Below are 22,451 nucleotides of genomic sequence, written 5' to 3'. Positions count from 1 at the left end.
AAGTCTAAGATAACAGAGAGGGTTTGGAATTGAACGGGTTACATCAGCTTCTTGTCTATGCGGATGACGTGAATATGTTAGAGAAAATCCACAAACGATTAGGGAAAATACGTGAATTTTAATTGAAGCAAGTAAAGAAATAGGTTTGGAAGTAAATCCCGAAAAGACAAAGTATATGATTATGTCTCGTGACGAGAATATTGTACGAAATGGAAATATAAAAATTGGAAATTTAGTCTTTGAAGAGGTGGAAAAATTCAAATACCTGGGAGCAACAGTAACAAATATAAATGATACTCGGGAGGAAATTAAACACAGAATAAATATGGGAAATGCCTGTTATTATTCGGTTGAGAAGCTTTTATCATCCAGTCTGTTGTCAAAAAATCTTAAAGTTAGAATTTATAAAACAGTTACATTACTGGTTGTTGTGTATGGTTGTGAAACTTGGACTCTCACTTTGAGAGAGGAACATAAGTTAAGGGTGTTTGAGAATAAGGTGCTTAGGAAAATATTTGGGGCTAAGAGGGATGAAGTTACAGGAGAATGGAGAAAGTTACACAACACAGAACTGCACGCATTGTATTCTTCACCTGACATAATTAGGAACATTAAATCCAGACGTTTGAGATGGGCAGGGCATGTAGCACGTATGGGCGAATCCGGAAATGCATATAGAGTGTTAGTTGGGAGGCCGGAGCGAAAAATACCTTTGGGGAGGCCGAGACATGGATGGGAAGATAATATTAAAATGGATTTGAGGGAGGTGGGATATGATGATGGAGACTGGATTAATCTTGCTCAGGATAGGGACCAATAGCAGGCTTATGTGAGGGCGACAATGAACCTCCGGGTTCCTTAAAAGCCAGGAAGTAAGTAGTCCTATAACATTTCACACTTATCACGAAAAGTTTAGAATGATTTTAATCAAATTGTGAATAAGAAAATTTACTTCCTGGAAATCAAGGTTTACATTTTGTAGTTTTATATTTGTTGCTTCCATGGTAGTAAATATCTGTGTCATCATGCTTAAATAAGCAAAATGTTCAAATGACTCAAGTAGTTTTAGGTAACCGGAAGCTTTAGTACCAGCATTACTTTTATAGTTTTCATAAACATCTGAAAGGAACGAAAGACCGTCTTGAAAGTTATCTGTGAGAGATTTTAGGTTAAGGCAGGGCCCTGACAGTGAATCGCATTGGACAAAACGGTCTTAAATTTTATTCTGAGCCATGTGCATTTAGCTCTTAAGGAATTAAACCAGTTTAACATTTTCGGTGACTCTATCATAGGTATTTATTAGGTCTTGAGTTAAATATTGATCATATTTCTGCAAATAGTAATGTGCTTCTCACTGTCTTGTGCCACTAAATTCAATGAGTGCATGAAGCAAGCAATTATCTAGCTTTTTTATTTACTTGTAAAATCTTTGCCTGTACTCCCTTGTATTTCCCACTTAAATTCCCAGCACCATCATAACATTATTCGCGCCAATTATGAATATACATTTTTAATCTTAGCCTTAATAAAGTGTCACTGATAATATTGTAGAGACTAGTCACATCTGTTGCTGACGTTTCGCAGAAACCAAGTTTTATAGAAATAATACGCAAACATATCTACACTTGTTCTTTTTTAGCCATGTCACTCGTTTCATCCATAAGCAGACCGAAACACCCCGCTTCGTGAATTTCATTAGCCAACGAACGAAGCACTTTCAATGCCATGATTTCGAGCATTTCGCTTTCCGCGTCGTGTGACACCCACCTAAAGGTATCTCTATCAATAAATCGCCTGAGTTCTGGGGAGTCTTCACATCGCAATTTCGAAAGCTGATGGAAATTACTTGCTTTGTCCTTATGTCCGCTATTGCTAGTCCCTGGTTTGATAAACATAATAACGATGAAAATATACAAATCTGGCTTTCGGGTAGTAGCTCCCTGTAAAGCAAGTTTGAATAATTTATGTAAGGCGACACGAGAATTTTGAAGGTTTTGCAACGTTGCAAGATTCAAACTGGATGTAACATTTACTCCACTCTGCACCGTCCGTACTTTGGAACATGTTTCTTTGTGGCACTGGGATATTTCATGGGAACTACATTTTCTTAAGACATGTTTCCAGTTGGAAAAGCCGGAGGAAATGAAACCAGGCTCCGCTTTGGTGGAGAAATTTAATAGTTTTTTATCACTAGCTTCCTTGTATGCTTTACAAAATATCACTTTTTAGTGTTCATCGTACAAAATTCACGGATGTTTGTCCTGCCATGAATTTTGGAAAATTATACTCCTACCAGCATTATTTATTTCGCTTTCGCACGACAAAACAGAATCACAGAGTTTTGAAATGTGTGAAGACGAACTTTGCACATCAGCCGATTTTTGAACGGAATTCAAATCCACTGTAAAGAAAAAGAAAGGTTATCGATGATCGTTGGGTAGGGTCTATCCGTGGTCTTTTAATTAAAAATTTATATGGTCTTGATTAACGCACAAGAAAATCACATCACAATCACACTAAGGAATTAACTGCATAGCGACGTTCGCACAAACTAAATGTTAAATGTTATGTTTTATTTAACGACGCTCGCAACTGCAGAGGTTATATCAGCGTCGCCGGATGTGCCGGAATTTTGTCCCGCAGGAGTTCTTTTACATGCCAGTAAATCTACTGACATGAGCCTGTCGCATTTAAGCACACTTAAATGCCATCGACCTGGCCCGGGATCGAACCCGCAACCTTGGGCATAGAAGGCCAGCGCTATACCAACTCGCCAACCAGGTCGACTAAAATTAAAGCCAACTGATTCTTTCGTTCTTTTATTTACTAAGCACCGCTACTCAAAGAAGAAAAATTAAACTGTTCATTGTTGGTTTTTCTCTTAAGATGTATTCTGATTGATTTAAAATTTAAAATCATGAGTTGACTGTTATTATCACAGATCATAAACAGAAAGATGTGCAGCTCAATGCTTCAACGATGACAACGCAGGAAGCCAGGACGACCGTAGAGCCATCTGCTGACGATTGCAAATCTGAAGTCGGTAACAGCATTTACTATCTTACCACCCATATCTCATTCTGTGTCGGTAACAATATTCACTACTATATCAGACCATTTTATTCACTACTGCAATGTACATCATTTATATTCCATTTCGATTACAATTTTATCCTCCTTTTTCCAGCCCACCTGCCACAATAGTTAATAGTTACCAGCTTCGTATTTCGGGTTGGGAAGGGAATGGAAAGGACATTTTTTTTATAACTCTTAAGGGATGAAATGTCTTATACGTGTTCTTTTATTCTGTTCAACAGATTATCAGGTATGGAGTTGATACTTACTGGGATTTAAATGGAAATGTATTTACTGAAATTGTAAATATAAATTAAACATAACAAGTTTATTATTGATACGCTTCAAGCAAACAAATGCGAAAGAATTAAGGTACATAATACGTGTAGGCTCAAATAGAAGGGATCCTGACTTTGCATTCTTTCCACTTTCCGAAATATGTTGAGAGGCATGTAATATTGTTTACTTAATGTATTTCTTTAAATTACTTCCATCTTCGGACCTACAGAGTAATACACGTATTTTTTATATGTGAATTTAACATTGAAATTTACGATTAGCTATACCTATGTCTTTTAATATCGCAATATTCAGACGAACTGTACCGGTACACATATTTCATGTTAATAAACAAGAAAAGATTTTTATTTGGTATCATGGACATCTTCTGTAGTAATTTAATGGACCCCAGACAACCTGGTACACAGCATGTTTTGGCCCTGGTTTTCTGTGACTTGCTGGAATCATAGAAAACAATGTTGTGATGTTTCTTACATCCCTAATAAATAATATATACTATGTATTTAATTCTTTTGCATTTGTTTTCTTGCAGCGTATCAGTCATTTCACCTTACAATAAGCTCAGTGATAGTATATGAAAACTACATCACAATAATTCTCGTTATGTTTAATATGGTATTTATAATTTCATTAAATACATTTCCATTTAGCCTATATAATCAGCAGTAACTATGTATTTTATTGAATATAATAAAAGAACATAACACACATTAACAAAAGATGTGAATAGTATTATATTCTGCTGGTACTGTGGTCTGTGAACTCGAACGTTAAAATTTGAATTTCAAATGAAAATACGGTCTCTCATGTTTGGAGCAGAATTCGATTTGTTTGCCACCTACTGAGAAATTATTGAAGGAACGATCAATTATTGAAGAGAGACTCCGTTAGATGTCTCTCTATTTCATGTATGAAGTCTTCCAATGAAAGTTGCACCCCCTTGCAAGTTATTATTTACTAGCTAATTCAAGGGTCCAACAATGCTTCTTACTTTAACTTGTGTATTTAAAAATCTGTCTTCACTGATTTTAATGTCATTCACCTAACATGAGACGATATAATGACATTATCACCATCATCATTATCATCATCCAATTCAAGCACTAGACCTAGTGGTCTATTGCGGTCTTAATGGTCTCATGCCATTTTTTAATGGTCTTCCAACAGATCGTTGTCCAGAAGGGCAGTAATGTAGTTCTGCCTTTGGCCGTCTTTCTGTTGGCAATGTTAGTAATAATGATGGCAATGTTAATAATAATAATAATAATAATAATAATAATAATAATAATAATAATAATCATAATAATAACACGACAACTATTGGATGGGCTCGGGCCCCACGGGCCCATATAAGTTGGCGCCACTGTTTATCCAGATATTGATGGTTGTCGTCAGTCTAAAACGTTTACTCTCTTCCCTATCTATACATCCTTCATTCATTAAATTTTCTTTCTTATTACTTTCTTTGGTTCCACTATCTGTCCAGGTGTTGACGGGTGTACCGCGCTTCCTTTTTTTTCTGTTGATTCCACATTTTAACCTGGTTAACAATCTTGTCCTGCATCTGCATTCGCGTGACGTGACCATGTCATCTTAATTGTCACATTTATCCTAAAGTGTATTTCTTAAACCCCAGTTTCTTCTAATTGTATATATTTTTAATATTTCCAAACGAGAAAAGTATGTTAATTTTCACAATTTTGTCAATTTCGAACCACTAGTCACAATCGATTTGCTTCGTTGACATTTTTGCTACATGTTAAATGCTTCGGTCGGATATCGGCAACGAAAAGCATTCGTTATGTGTGAAGATCGACACTGGTGGCAAAAGTTTTTTCGCTCGCCACTCCCACTCCACGGGCTTTATCAGTGCTCGACTGCGGTTGTTGCGAGGATATCATGTTAAGAACGCCAAGAGTTTGCTTGGGAGCAGAGAGCACTGTTGCTGTTACACCTGAGGGCAAAAGGTAAGAAAATTTTTCCCGCCTCACAAACCAAGAAACCAACCAGCCAGAAGCAAGCCGAAGACGAAGAAAGGGGGGCCCCTCGTAGCCCCCCTAGAGACGGACGACCTTGGTGTGAAAGCCAAGCCTTTCCACCGCGACCGCTCGGACTGGGTCCGTCGCCAGTCAAGCAAGCAAGAGCAAAGGAGAAGCCCGCGCGCGCGAGCTGAACAGGTGTGTGTATGTGTGTGTATGAGTCGTTACTGGTTTACATCGATATAAAAACATTGTAGTCATGTGGCAGTGAACAGCTTCTAGGAGTTCTAGAGAAGTGAGTGATGTGACAGATAGAAGACAGACGAGTGGCATAGTTAATGAATCTAAAATTCAACTCAGAAACGAGCTTCAAAATGTTATGTTGATATATTTAATTCTTGGTGATTAGTAAATATAGTGCCATTGTCAATTCTGGTTTAAATTGTGTTAAAGAGTGACGGTGAGTTGACACAAACTGTGTTAAAAGCAAAGAATCCCAAAACAACGCTGAAAAAAACACGAATATAATATACTGTGTCAACGAAACTAAGTATCAGTGAGTGTTTGTGATTGTGAACGGCATGGCTTGAAGGTGTGGTGCTAAGAAGTGATTGTGTCATGGCGTCCCTAACTGATTGTGGTGTCGGGGTCAAGGTCGTGTTCCTGCTTATGTTGCAAGAGGTTTTGGCCCAGGAATCGACGTGCTACTACGCCGGTAGCGTTGCAGGGGCCGTGGTTGGCACCCTTCTGGTCACCTTGCTGTTGGTCGGTCTCGCCTATCTGGTATGGCGTATCTACTGGAGGAGTCGTAGGGGTAAGTGGCAAGTGGACCATTTCTACTTTGTAACAACAGCCTTTGTTCACGTTTTTGTGAAGAATTACGCAGCCAATGTCTCTCTGTCTGTTCGTCATAGTAAAATTGCAGTAAGACGCAGTTCTATTACATATTATGTGTTTAGAGTGACATGGATATTTATAATTATGCTTAAACATACATTTTGTTTTCTACCGAATTTTCAAACGAATGTACTACGCATCATCTCCACAGAATTTCCTGCATGATGTACGTAAACGGACTATTGGAAGGCTTCACTGCCACTTTGTATTGGAAGGCACAATTACTGTAAAAGACTAATGATTATGCTACCTTTGCACGGTCAATATACCGCGGCCCTTCAAAACCTCCGTATTTCAATTAATACGCATTCACAAGATACACTTAATTAAAAATTACAATTCAGCTTCTTAGTTTTACATTTGAATAGATTTACTATGATATTCCCAGCATGTACACCTCCGTCAGCAGCACAAACAAAAAGAAAATGTCACATTTTTACTTTAACTTACCTGGAGTGATATTAATATAAATTCTTAACGCAACACGTCACTGCTGACATGGATGTTTAGACTACATTTGCACAACTGTTATCGCTTAGCAAGCCTGCTGTTATTATTGTTCGTCATGTTGAATGGACTTGGGGTCGTATCACTTGTATGTTCATTCCAACGAATCATGTGACGTATTTACAGACGACTTCTTCACTCGTTTACGTCACTAATTTATGTGAAAAGCATTTAAACTTGTCATCCGTGAACACATCATAGTAGCAGTACGACTTACTCTGTTATTCTTTCACCATATTATGGTTAGTAGTCTATTAGTAAATTCCGGAAATCTATTGAAATGGTGGCAGCAGACAAGGGAGTACCGAATCGCTTCATAATTATTACGTTTCCTTCCTCGTTCTTCTAACCTAGGCCAGGTATCCCAACTTTCTGGGCTCTCCCGTATTTCGCTTGTGCCTAGGCCTATATTTTCTTAAATCTCCCGGCTTTAGAAATAATACTGCCGTATGTTCTTGTTTTGTAAATGTCTGTTCCTTTTTAATTGTATTTGTGCAATTTAAATTAAGATCGAGATAGTTTAGTTCGAAAGATGCGATTTTATCATTAATTATATTAATTTCCATTTTTTCGATTGTCTTCTACTGCGGGGAAATGACGAGAAAGTCTAAGTGAGATGTATTTTAATTAGGTGGGGTGCGGGGAGATATTGATGAATGGCACCGCTCTTCCTAGAACTGACCAGAGATAAGTTGTTATGAGTTAGAGTCTTATGACACTAAACAAATGACATCTCAGCAAATATTATTGGAGAGTGTTTGATCTCAGTCACTATGTGATGTTTAATTATACTGTGACTGAAAATATCAGGTAGTTTGAGATTAGTTAGTTAGTGGAGTTTAAAAAAGGGCGCGTCAGCTACTACGGCTATTTGTGTTTGAGATTAGCTCTGTGTCAGTGTGTTGTATAAGTTAAAACTGTTAGTTTATATTTTGAATGTTGATCGAATGTTTCATGTTGGTTAGTTAATGTAATGTAATTATTTATTAATGTGTCATATCGTTTTGTAAGAGCAAGAGTGGCGTTACGCTGGCTGTTGCCTGCGTGTAGGATTGGCATTACTCCACATTCCTACCAGGGCTGATCTCGTGAGCTTCCCCACAGTACGTAAATTAGTTATTCATTATCTGGGTAGAGCGCATTTTGAATGCTGGTGAAATCATAATGGTTGGTGTTGGTTAGTCGAAGTGGGAATAAGATCTGTAGTGCCTGATTATGCGGTAAATAGCGAGGTGAGGATGATTTGTGTAGTAACCTAAACTTTAACCAAAGGAAAATAAATTTGTGCGTGTTATCTTGTAAATGAGAAGCCACTTGCTATTGCTCAGGGGCAGTTATATCTAATAAAGAGCCTGTTGCTGTCTTTTTAAGAGAGATTTTTAGTTCATACATTACTTGTGCAGTAATAAAATAAATATGTGGAGTAATGAAACAAATTTTGTGCAGTTATGAAAAATACAACAGAATACTTGAAAACATTAGTATAATAGTCATGAAAATTTACAATGTGCAAGTTACTTGATATAATAAAATTACGAAGTAAAAGTAATATAAACAATTACAGCAGGATTATGTAGTAGCATTGTGAACAATCATCTTATAAGACTCATTAGTATCTTACATCTTATTATTCATTGTAACGACATCCACCTGCGAGCTGTCTTCTTGATATTTCTCAGCGCTGTTGTATATGCCAGTGAAGTATCCAATCGGAATCATCAAACTTAAAAAACCCATGTTGTTGTTTTTTAGTAGGTTATTTTACGACGCTTTATCAACATCTTAGGTTATTTAGCGTCTGAATGAGATGAAGGTGATAATGACGGTGAAATGAGTTATCTAGCATTTGCTCATATTGGGTTGAGGGAAAACCCCGGAAAGAACCTCAACCAGGTAACTTGCCGCGACCGGGAATCGAACCCGGGCCACCTGGTTTCGCTGCCAGACGCGCTGACCGTTATTCCACGGATGTGGACATGTTGTTGTTAATCAACTATCCGAAGACTGGTTTGAAACTCTGATACCAATCAGGCATCACTCATGAGGCAACTAAGCCAGGAGATAATTGATTAGGGTGGCCAGTTCCTTTCCCCTCCATTGCATCATTATTATTAGGCCTATATAGGATATTGCTGAATGATCATATTTTTAAAACAACTAAATGGGACATTTTAATATTTTCCTCAACGAAAAAAGGGACAAGAGAGGACGGCAAAATGTGGGTGTTTTATAAAACTGTTTAGGCCTAGTCATAAATACTTAGGTCTACGTTTGAAAACTGATTAATGAACAAACTCTATGTAACTTACATTATATAGTATAGTAGTATTCAATTCACTCCAAGCAAACAGTCCTTTAGAATTAAAGCAGCAGCATTCATTGATATTTTGGCGATGAATGGATCGTCTTTAGTAAGTTCTTTATATCAGAGAGCATTTTGTAAACGTTGACACACGTGTGGTTAAAGTTCAGCTTATTAATCAACATAGCTTTCAAAGTTTGCACGGAAGAGTGTTCTTGTCATTTGGCCATAAATAATTCATGTAAGAAAACATTCTTTCATGGGAGGTGTTAGTTCCAGGTAAACAGAGAAGAAATTCTAATATTTTTAGAAAACTCAGATACGCTGTCTGAGATGAATAATTCATCAATTATTGCTGGCTGATTTCTCAAACAGCAAGCACTGGTTTCTGCAGCGAATTGACCATTTTGTGTTTAGCAGTACTGCAATGTTGGTTATAAAACATTTCTGAGCCGTAACTTTCACTTCACAAATTTTGCAAAATAAAATTTCTCCATCAGTACTAAAATATTTTTCACCAAACTCTTTAACAAATCCACGCAATTTATCACTATGAGGCCCGGTTTCTTCAACCTTCGTTAAAATGCACCTAACATAGCGTCGATTAACTGTAAGTTAAAAGTATGAATTGCTGTTAAAGATGTTGCGTTTCTTCAACTTTACATTTCACATTTTATCATTCTGTTTGTTAACTCTTTGTTAGGACCAGAGATTCTAACCTATAACCTAGTATAGGCTCAATTCTGTTTTCTGAATTCTAACAATTGCGATTCTCGCTTGTTTCTGTTGTTTGATTCAGAGAGGACAGAAGTCTTTCTATTCTCTCAGGTTTGATTTATGCTTCTTTCCATCGTCTCAATTACAGTAACGTGGAGCGGCATATTGCCATATTGGTATTGCTGTTGTGAAATGGAAAACATTGGAACAAAAATAGGCCTAAATCGTGGGACTCATTTCTCTTCGTTCGACAAAAGCCTTCTGCTGGAAATAATTTCGCAGTATAACCGATTATTGAGAATAAACAAACAAACGGATCTATGTTGAAAGCGAAAAGTGAGGCTTGTCAAGAAAATAACCTCTACATTTGTATGAACTTCTGTTCTGTCAAATCATTGAAATCATCCTCTCTGTTTATGTATTCATGGATATCATTTTCTAAATAATCAAGATGTAGAAGTTCAGCATCTAACTCACCTGCCATATTGAATACTTCTCAGCCAATCCATTTGTAACGGATTCTACATGTTCACACCTTAAATCCCTTTTCTTCTAAAAAATAATTCAGTTTTACGAAATATTTTATAATTCTCTGATTATATGGAAGCCAAACATTCATTCTGAAAAATTTTGTTTTACAGTTCTTAGTTATAAAGGAGACTGACTGTTTTTAGCTGCTGTAACGGATGCTATCGCCTCTCTGTTAAATTCATGACTTACCATTATTCTCACTGAAAGTTCAGGTTCTAGGATGAGGTTAACAAATTCATCTCTTTCTTGTTTATATATTAAGAATTGCACTTCATTTCTTTACAAGAATTTTTTAGAAATGACAAAAAGGTAATTTATTAATGAATTTTATACAGTGTAACGGATTCTACATTCAATTGTAACGGATTCTACAAGTCACTTTGATATGTAGCTATGGATCTTTTATGAAGTATAAGATAGTAAAAAATTAATTTTTGAAGTGTAGTAATTTAATATTTACTATTTGAAATTAAATAAATGAACTCTGACAATAAATTAAATTATAAAGTTTAAAGGAAAAATGTATAGGAAAACAATGTAATACTGTTGGTTAGATATAGCATACACTAAAAAGAGAATTGCACTTCATTTCTTTACAACAATTTTTTAGAAATGACAAAAAGGTAATTTATTAATGAATTTTATACAGTGTAACGGATTCTACATTCAATTGTAACAGATTCTACAAGTCACTTTGATATGTAGCTATGGATCTTTTATGAAGTATAAGATAGTAAAAAATTAATTTTTGAAGTGTAGTAATTTAATATTTACTATTTGAAATTAAATAAATGAACTCTGACAATAAATTAAATTATAAAGTTTAAAGGAAAAATGTATAGGAAAACAATGTAATACTGTTGGTTAGATATAGCATACACTAAAAAGAGTTTTATTTTTGTGTACAAAGAATTATTAGCTGTTTTTAGTCTCATTAATACTTTCAAGGTTACTTCTCATCATAACATTAACATCGTTGAAAACTCTTATATTTAAGCTGTGCTGTTGAGTCCTGAAATCAAATGTTGGGAATATTTCTACAATTTCTCCGAAAAAAAAAGTACTTATCACTTAAATTTGTTATAAACTTATACCATACACTAAAAATATCTTTAATTTATATTTACAGTCTCATTAATATTTACAAGTTTATTTCTCATTAACATTAACGTCTTTGTGAAACTCGTGCATTACTCTATGTCCTTGAGTCTTGAAATCAAGAGTTGGCAATATCTCACCACAACATATCACTTCCTCATTTGGGAGCCATACACAGCATGCCCTTTTCTTTGAAGGACTCAGTGGTAGGCCTGAGTACATTTTGTACTTTTTTTACAGCTTTTCTTAAAGTGCTGGTACATTGGTAAGACCCAAAAGCCTTTTCTGGTTTTGACCCATCTATTGTCTTATTTTCTTCTGCTTTCTTTTTTCTTTATTTCCTCATTGCTTCTCTCTTTGCCCGTTTTAGCATATCATCCAATATTCTATCTGACTGACGCCTTACCTTTAATTGGTCCCTTTTACTTTAATCCCCCTAATGATAATAAAGTGGCGAATATTAGGACTTTTACTGTGGATATTTCATTCCCTATTAAAAATGTTTGATTAATAAATGAAATTTGATGTGATCTAACGATTGTAATGATTGTTAAAGTTAGTATTGAATACATTAGAAAGTAAATGAATAATATATTTTCTCCAATATTTATAGTACTAATATTCACCCTATATGATTAATTGAAGAATATGTCAAAATTTTTCGGATTGAAAATTGGTTTAATCCACCAATATTTCTATCTCTATCTTTCTTCAGATATTCAGTCCATTTTTTTTATCTTCTTTCTTCTTAGTCCTAAATTTCAGCTTAGCCATACGATTATTGTATTTACTGTGATCTGCCATGATTCTGTAGAAAATTAGGCCTAAAATCGTAAAAAAAGAAAACAGGTTGTCATGTAGAATCCGTTACAGTGTAGAATCCGTTACAGTCCATTATGTTTTTAATTCACTTTAGAAATGCAAAAATATATGTAAAGGCAATGTTGGAACTGTATAATTACTTTCATGAGCTGTGGTTTTGTTTCTAATAATACTTACAATGTTATAGTAAAAAAAGACAATTTTCATGTAACGGATGCTACATTGGTTAACTGAATTTCAAATAAGATTTAAATATAATTTGGTACATACCTTGAAAATGTAACAATCAGTTCAAGAAACTACAATCTTTATGCCATGCTTTAAAACAAAAATGGCTGATATCAGCTGATAAGATTGAATGCTATAGGCTGCCCAACCCACATATTTTGGAATCAATGTTGGGTACATGAAAAGTACCTACAAGAAAGATGCCTAAAACTTCTTATACCTCTATAAAATTGAGGAAATCAAGGTGGAACCTTAAAATTTAATGTGTTTTAAACTATTTGTAGTATGAAATAATACTTCTTTCTAAATTTTATATTTTTAACTACAATTCCCACTTTTCGTGGAATGACTGTTCTATGCTAACAAAGTGTTAAATGATTTAACTGCATGAAATTGGGCAGTTAAATTAACATGGATTTTAACAGTCTGTTAGTACTGACAATAATTAGTTGAATAAATGCTTCAACTGTTAAATTTTTAGTTAAAATGGAATAACACACTGTTATAATTTAACAAAGGTTGAAGAAGCCGGGCCTCAGAATAGCTAATTTACTTTAGACATCTTATCATATATAATAATCCGTGGCGCTACAGCCCGCGAAGGACGCAGAACGACCAGCCGTCTGCTGGCCTCACGCCCACATGCCGAAGCAGAGGTGGACGATCATCCAACCAGAATGGAGGTATCGTGTGGTTAGCACGATGATCCCCCCAGCCGTTATAGTGGCTTTCGCAACCGGATTTCGCTACCTATAGTTGCTCCCCAAGTGCATCACGATACTTTGTGAGCACCGGTCCCATACACTGACCGAAATTTCATAAGAAAATTTCTTCCTCCATGAGGACTCGAACCAGCGCGCATTCTGTAACGCGAGTCATAGGCAAGATACCTTAGACCACGACGCCACTGCGCGGGACTCTTATTGCATAACTGAATTCACCTTTACAGAGAGGACGAATTCTGAAAAAAAGGGGGAAAAGAGGGCTGAAAAATGTTCAACGCCTGTCTTCTGCGAGACTAATGCTTTTACATCTACTATGTTAATAGAGTCACTAACTGTTATGAAATATTACCTGGCAACAGCAGGGTTGGAAACATTTAAGCGTCGCTTGTTTGAGAGGAGCGAAGGAGGTGAAGGCAAGACCAACTACAAACTGGCCATATTTCTAACATTCTTTCGCCCTTTGTCTTTTGACAACTAATTGTTGGCGAATCTCGTTAACTTCAAACAACATTTATTTAACCACATACTATTTCTAAGGAAAGAAAATCCAAAATAAATATTGACAAAATATGTGAATAATACTGGGGAATTGTTAAACAATGTAATTTTAATATGACTAAAAATATGCATTATAGTATTTTTGGTTTACTACGACTTAATACTAAAATATGCATTTATATTAATCAATAAAAGTCGTGTTATTGTGTTCAGAAAACCTAGTAGGCCTATTGTAACGGGGGGGAAAAATGCCCTAAGATCCTACACATACCAACCATTATTTGTCATAATAGACAAATCTCTGGCGACAATCAGGTCGTGATTGCCAAGTTTGCAGGATAAGTTGACATTTTTTCACTCATGAATTATTGAAATTTTTGTTGTAGTGAATAGAATTATTATTATTATTATTATTATTATTATTATTATTATTATTATTATTATTATTTATCATCATCATCATCACTCATCAACATGTGCGTTGAAAAATTTACAATTTTATTTGTAATTTGTTCCATATAGCTAAATCTAAATTAATGGGAGTAAGCACGGCATATTCGAGTGACTTTACTGTGGGCAAGCCTAACCTCTTTCTTTTATCATCATAGTCGTCAGTGTCTAACGCTTCTCAAGCTAGCGTTAAATGGGTTCAAACCCGGTCTTGGGAGATGAAATCCTGAATATAGCTTCCTCTAGGAGGAAAGTAAGTCTGGGAAGTTCTCCATGTATATTTATTGCAGGTCAAAGTATTCTCTCTCTCTCTCCCTCCCTCTCTCTCCCCCTCCCTGTCTCTCATAGAGAACTTTAGTGAAAAATTTGTCTGCCATTGGACACCTATGTAGAATTTTGACTCCGAATTATCTCTGCAGCTAAAAGCTTTGTTAAATATAATAATAATAATAATAATAATAATAATAATAATAATAATAATGTTTCTGCCATAAAATCTTTACCGGTACACTTTTACTCGTATTTATAATGTTTCTATGTAAATTGCTATGTATGAGGAGATAAAGAGGAAGGCAGAAAGTAGGAAAGATTGGAGAAAGCTGTGTTTGCAGTGAAAGAGCTGTCTTTGGGCAAAACAGTGAATGAATGAATGAATGTAGGTTTAAATTAAGAAAAATAAAATATAGGCCTATAAGTTAATAAGCATTACATTTTTCAGTAACTGGTCTGAACAAGATCAATTCAGGCTTTATTGTTGTGTTTTTATTATTATTATTATTATTATTATTATTATTATTATTATTATTATTATTATTATTATTAATCATTTATTATGCCTATCTTATCTTAAAATTCGAACAATAATTTGAATAAAAATATATTAATACACGTAACACAAACTACAGCAAATTTGTAATGTACGCGTAATAGCCTAAGATGGCAAAATTAGAGAACATTTAAGACCTGTTTGTGCACAAAACGCAGGTGAATTTGCGACGGTAGTACAAAGAAATCTCTTCTCTTCACTGTTTTCGTCGTCTGATGCTTGGATTTTGTAAGTCGTGGAATTTGAAGATTTTCGAAACTAGCCTTTCAGTATAACCCAAAGACGAAAAGAACATATAACGCCCAAAAAAGACATGGATAATGTGGACTTGTAATTATTCATAGCTTGATGATGATGATGATGATGATGATGATGATGATGATGATGAATAATCTGATTCTGTGTCCCCTACTCATTTCCGACGTTATGCGTAAGGCAGTATTACCGAGAAAACTGCGAAGAGTGGCGATGACTGACGAAGTGTGGAATGAGGTGCTCATAAGCTGTGTTAGACTCTAGCCTTTGCTATTCAGATTATTCCATTGTTGTTTCATAACTGTGGCTCTCCATACTAAAATTAGTGTCGCTGATATTGCTATACTGTTACACCTGGAACAACTCCACCCCTTTCGCAATATGTAGGCCTACTCAATAGGCCTATACTTAATTGTATCGTACGTCTGCTGTGTGCTCCAGTGTGATCTTCAAAGGAGGTCGGCTATTATAATATTATTTTGTGCGAGATCGTGCGTATTTGCTTGGTTTCCGCACAAAACCAATCTAAAGTCTAAAATTCCACATTCAGTATTCCCAACCTAACACACATAACAATTTCCCTCTTCTTACCGCTTAAGTGACATATTGATTTTACTGCTTTAGGCTTTTAACATATTATTTTTAGAGACGTTCAGTATAGTAATAATTATAAATTGGAAACTTACCACTGCAATTTCACCTAAATTGCACTGTTAATTATTGTTTTTAAATATTTTCAAAAATTAAGTAAACTCTATAACTCCACTAAAGTTACTGCATTCGTGATGCAAGTAACATTAAGGAAGCCGTGGAAAAATTAACAAGATTCCAGACTCATCATAGACTGGGGGGGGGGGGGAAGACAGACGTATATCACGGCCTGCTGGAGTATAGTAAACACAGAAAACATTTTAAAGCAACAATGTTGAAGATAGATATTTTTGTTTTGCAAATTTGCAGTCATTGAACAGAAACCAAGATGGAGATTTCATTGCAACTAATTAGAAATTCCTCTTTCAGGTATGTAATAAACTATCTTCGCACAAAATAATGTACGATACACGAGCGGTATGTTTTCTTTAAATTCTCGGAAATTAAAAAAGCTCAACTACGTTTCGCTTTTTCAAACTTTTCCTCCAACATGAAAACTTCAACATACCGCTCTTGTAACGCATATTACTATTGTTTGCTATAGCGGATAGAGACACATATCGGGGCCGTAGGACTTGGTTCTGTACAGTATTTCAGATTATCAAGTAAAATACTATAATTTCACTCGCATAGAAAATTTCAGGACGCGCACACACATATGGATGACTTTCTTCTAAAGATCCTGTTTCCTTTTTCACAAAGAAACCAAAAAAGAGTAGCTCGAGTACTCTGGACATATAAAAAAATAAACGTGCGTTTGATCCACGTGCTTAATTGGTGTAATATATCGCTGGATCACATGGGCATGTCACTTCACATTTGTATGTGATAATATTTGCACGGCACTATTTTTGGTTATGAATAAAGCCCATACTGCTATATTTAATATATTCTGGGTATATTTTCTTCAAAAACACTCTTGTGTTAATATCCGAATTCTTTATCAATATAAATTTTCTCCCATTCTGGAAAATAAACATATACTATTTTAACGCAGAATTTCAAGAAAGTGCTGCCGAATGAAAACGAAGTTGATGTGCCATTGGTTCAAGAAAAATTTAATAATAATGATAATAATAATAATAATTAATAATAATAATACATACATATATACATATACATACATACATACATATATACATACATAAGTGTTCTTCTCATGGGCGAGTCTTTCACTGCATTTTTCAATCTTTCCTATTTTCTATCTTCCTCTTAGTCTCCGTATATGATCCACATACAGTATCTTTATGTCGTCTATCGTCTGATGTCTTCTTCTCCCCCGAACTCTCCTCCTGTTCACCATTCCTTCCAGTGCATCCTTCAGTAGGCAGTTCCTTCTCAGCCAGTGACCCAACCAATTCCTTTTTCTCTTTCTGATCAGTTTCAGCATCACCTTTCTTCGCCCACTTTTTCCACTACAACTTCATATCTTATTCTGTCTTTCCACTTCACACGCTCCATTCTTCTCCATATCCACATTTGAAATGCTTATATTCATTTCTCTTCATTTCGTCGTAATGTCCATGTTTCTGCACCATACAATGCCACACTCCACACAAAGCACTTCACTATTCTCTTCCTTAATTCTTTTTCCAGATGTCCGCAGAAGATGCTCCTTTTTCTATTAAAAGCTTCCTTTGCCATTGCTAGCCTCTTTTTGACTTCCTGGTTGCAGCTCATGTTACTGCTTATAGGCCTAGTACATCCCAAGTATAGTGAGGATCACATAAGAACAGTTCCCAAACAGCAAATATTGCCGTCTTGTCAGTGTTGCCAATGGTTACCAGATATCACACGATCCTTCGTACTAAATGACTTATTTACATACCGTACTTTATGTTGGAAGGTTATTCTAAATAATTCAATAATTTATAACATGTTTTCATAGGTAAACTATACGAGAAAGGGATCAACATGTTAAGTATTTTGTCTGGCATTACGTAATTCATTGGTTTGACTAAACAATTGACTCACGAAACCTAACCTAAAAATGTATTTTGTTTGACCACAAGAAATTATTAGTACTAACTCCGAAAACTTACCTGACTATAGCCTTGAATTATAACCACAATGCAACACAGAAAATAACTATTATGTATTAATATTAATACTGACATTAATTAATTATCAATATGTTCAAATTTCAAAAGGCTTCCAGTAACCGGCTCAGAAATCTAGTACAATTTCAATTTCATGGAACTCTAGTACCGACAAATATTGTCTCAGCTGCCAACATACTAGTTACAAAATCACTATCATTTGTAGTATTTGTCAATATCGAAATTCGAAACGAAGTTGGCAAAAGAAAATTCAACCTGCAAACTAGAAAATCACCATAATCCACTAGCATATGTAGTAATGGGGGAAAAATGGTTAGGTTTCACCCTTAGGGTATGAAGTAAGCTGACCCGGACTATAGGCCTATTTGAAGCTGTTCACTTGCTCTGATGTCTCATTTACAATTCGCAACTTTACCTTCCTTAATTTTCTTGCGATAACCATGGTTTTCGTCTTGTTTGCATTTATCTTCACCCATACTGCTCACAGCTGTCGTTTAGCTCCAGTATCGTCCCCTCTTCTGCTAACAACGCCATGTCATCAACAAATCTTATGCAATTTATTCTTCTTCCTCCTGCTTTTACCCCTCCCATGTTCAGTAGTAGTAATAATAATAATAATAATAATAATAATAATAATAATAATAATAATAATAATAATAATGTAATGAGGACCTCCCCGGAGTAAGAGTGCAACCAACATATCTGTAATACACGTTTCGGAAGAAAGGAAAGCAATTTCATGTGCATATTTCGTTAGGTCTACATATATTTACCAGCAGAACCATTTGACTAATCAAGGATACAATTTTATTCAGATATTGGATGTCATTTACGTTTATTGTTACAAATGAATGCTTCCGAATTACTTTTTCCACCTAAGTCACATACAGTATTTAAATAATTTGATGTTAAATTCTTTTTCCGGGGAGATCTTCAATTACGATGGTCCTTAAAGTGAACTCAAGCCTTGCTCTAGACTTCTAGGGTGCTATTCATAGACATTTCGCAGCACGCGCTACGAGCGTACTAAGCTAGCCCCGGCTATCCACTGGTTACTTGTACAGAATTCAAATCATATCATATCGCTAACACTGGTTTATGAATACGAAAAACGCTGATCATCCACCGGAAGCCCGCGCTAAAAATGTCCCTTAGAGCGTGATAAATTTCTTTACGTTTCTTCGATTTTGAAACCAATCTGTGCTTCAGAGGAGATTAATTGCTGACGAGGAAAATTTTGCCACGTTTAGCACAACTTCATTAAATCTGGCAACAATGCAAGAGAGGACTCCCAGTAAAGCCTCGTTCACATTTTTCAAGTAACTTAAATTCAAGTCACGTGATTTCAAGTACCTGAATTCAAGTCGCCGTTCAGACATATTCAAATTATTTTGTTTTCAAATAGGATTAAATGGCGTCTATGGATGTTGTGCAATTAGGAATTTCTGTAGTAGCAAGTCTCCGTGCCAGGGAAATGATAAATATATTGAAGAAATGGAAACCGCGTTGTTCAGTATGGGTTAGGAATTAGATTAATAAGAGAAATACACGGCCACTGACTATTACAAATAGAATAAGTGAAATCTTCAAGCAGATTTAATAATTCTTGTCGCAAATGTAATAAAACATAAGCGAGTCTGATTTATCATAATTGAAAATGATTATCTTGAAACTATTATAGTTCCCCCACAAAAATCTATCAACCACATTGAACCATGCCAGTTTCGGCGATAAATGTCATCCCTTCAAGCAACGCTCTTCTCTTCTTAATCCCTCATATCTTCCTCACTTCTTTTCTTTCTACAGTTTAATAGTTTTGTATTATTTTTCATAGGCTATCTCATCTGTGTCCACGTTAAAATCTCTGTTGTTCAGTTCTTCAATGAACTCTTCCTTTCTTTGCAGCTTCCTTTGCATTTCTATTACGAAACTTTGCAGTTTCTATAATCCGCAGGGTCATTATTTCACTTATTGCTGTTTGCTATTATTTTTACGTTCCTAGTAGAACTGAAAAACAATCAGCTGTTAATTTAACGCTCTTAAAATAGCTGTTAATTTAAATTCCCGCTCTTTTCTCCTTGAATTCAAGTTATCAAGTGACGTTCACACTTTTCAAGTCAAGTAAAAAGTAGAAAGGGATCCAACTTCACTTGAAACTTGAATTCAATCCGTTAATTGATTTCAAGTCAACTTGAAACATAGTTCACACTTTTCAAGTTCGTCTTTCAAGTGACTTGAATTCAAGTTACTTGAAAAGTGTGAACGAGGCTTTACTCTTGCCACGGAAAGTTTGCGGGGGAGTACGAGGGAATAGGCTCACCAGCTAACCACTTCGGCAAAGCTGCTTTCGTCCTGTCAGATGGCTTGACAGCGTCAGTTTCTCCCCACTCTTCTCTGTTTACATCAGGGTGTGAAGGCAGGTAGTAGGTCACTGGTCACTGTTGTGTTTAGTCCTTACAGAAATCAGCCTCACTCTTTCTTGTCATGTTATTGTAAGCTTAATGCTGTACGTATATTTTGTGTGCTCAAGTATTAGGTCATTGTCATTATACTGTAATATAGCCTACTGTAGCCTTGAATACACGACATAACAATATAATGAGTGTTGTAAATAATGGCGTAAAGCCGTAAATCACTGAAGATGAGTCCTGAAAGAAATTCGACCTTACTATTGCGGATCTATTAATACTTGTACCATGTTACAAGATTCTTTTAACATGCGTTATATTGACTTTATTGAATTTACAGCGACTATGCAATTACAAAAGCTGGGAAAATAATATTAAAATGGATTTGAGGGAGGTGGAATATGATGATAGAGAGTGGATTAATCTTGCACAGGATAGGGACTGATGGCGAGCTTATGTGAGGACGGCATTGAACCTGCGGGTTCCTTAAAAGCCAAGTACGTAAGTATTATTATTATTATTATTATTATTATTATTATTATTATTATTATTATTTCAGTACATCACATTGTAGGACGTGTCTCATTCGTTGGTGTTGTTGATTGCTAACCATGACAATTCCGATCCCTGCGCGGTACCGTCCTTTGTACAGACAACGATATCTGTATCAAAGCCGTGCCGGTCAGTTACGACGAAACCGTCAGTGCTATACAATATAAAGAACTAATGTTTGGTATTGAAAATTCTGGGAACCGGCTTTACTGTGGAAACCCTGAAATAAACTTGTATAAACATTAAAAAAAACTTTCTTTATACCGGTAACTACTACAACGCTAAAATAAAATCCTTAGAAAAATAAAATATACATTTTCTGTATCCCAATGCAAGTATAATCGGAGCGTTCATTTAACACCCAGTCGGAGGCCTTTGTGTTGTGATATATCTTTTTTGCACACATCATTACTTGCAATGTCAAGCGCTGTTACGATTCCGCTGTAAACATCGTTCCTAGTTACAATTACCATTAGAGATATATGTAGGCCTATTTCAACTTGCGTTAATAAACTCAAGGTACAACGGTGTTTCGTATTCCACATGGCGTTGATATCGGCACGTCAATTAAAAATGCTAACGCATCATTGGTAGTCATATGTTATCGCTTCTTGTGACTGGAGCGACATTTGAGAAGGCCTAATCAATAAACAAACTTTTATCTTATCTCATTAAAGGAAAGCGTCGACTTTGATGCCGGCTGGGTATTAAGAAAACGCGGACACTATACAGTAGGCCTAATATTTGGTAATATGCAGTGTATCTCCCTTAAAACCACAATAGTAAAGCTCCAGAGATCCTTCGACTCAGCGGCATTGTTTGGTAAAATATTCGAAAGTAAAGGCTGTAAATTATTTAGTACAGTGCGTTCGTAGCTCGGCCGGACCGTTCCGCGGCGGCCTTGGACTGGGTGAAGATTGGTGCGCCTGCCGCCAGAGTAGCGCTGTAGCTACCGCTGACACGCCAGTCAATCGAGTTGGAGCTGTCGTGAGGGAAAGACGCCTGTGCCCGTGTTGTAAGTAAAATTGTGTTGTCTCATGGTGATAAAGTGTCTATTAATAATGGTTGAATACACTTTAGAACAACGTATTTTTCTCTATGATGCGTATGTAAAATACTCTTCTGCAAGAAGGTGTCGAAGAGAATTTGAACATCGGTTTGAAGGTGTTCGATTTCCTAGCAGGTCAACTATTCATGACCTTGTCAATAAAGTCAGACGTACAGGATCTTTTTTAAATAAGAAACGTGTTCAACAAGCCGTGTACTGACAGAAGAGAAGCTTGATGAAGTAGGGGCCCGGTCAGAGCACTCACCCCGCAAATCACTGCGACGTTCAGCTCAAGAGGTTAACATTTCCAAGACGTCAGCTTTTGTCGCAACGAAACTTCTGAAACTTAAGCCATACAGGGTAAGTGTAGTTCATGCTTTACAACAAGATTCTGTAAGTAGGGTTACTTACTTACTTACTGGCTTTTAAGGAACCCGGAGGTTCATTGCCGCCCTCACATAAGCCTGCCATTGGTCCCTATCCTCAGCAAGATTAATCCATTCTCTATCATCATATCCCACC

The 22,451-nt window shown here is 35.8% G+C and overlaps 1 protein-coding gene across 1 annotated transcript in view; it reads left to right on the top strand.

Annotated features, from left to right (window-relative positions):
- Window positions 1–5,294: 5,294 nt before the first annotated feature.
- The window catches only part of LOC138705785 (serine-rich adhesin for platelets-like), a 462,846-nt gene continuing 445,689 nt past the window's right edge, over window positions 5,295–22,451 (top strand). Inside the window, exon 1 of the mRNA XM_069834423.1 lies at window positions 5,295–6,168. Coding sequence (XP_069690524.1) covers window positions 5,973–6,168 — 196 coding nt within the window. The 5' untranslated portion in view covers window positions 5,295–5,972. The remainder of the gene's footprint in view (window positions 6,169–22,451) is intronic.

This window comes from Periplaneta americana, chromosome 9 (assembly GCF_040183065.1).
Source record: "Periplaneta americana isolate PAMFEO1 chromosome 9, P.americana_PAMFEO1_priV1, whole genome shotgun sequence".
Lineage (NCBI taxonomy): Eukaryota > Metazoa > Arthropoda > Insecta > Blattodea > Blattidae > Periplaneta > Periplaneta americana.
Note: the sequence above shows the minus strand (reverse complement) of the source record. Positions and strands in the feature narration are given on the sequence as shown.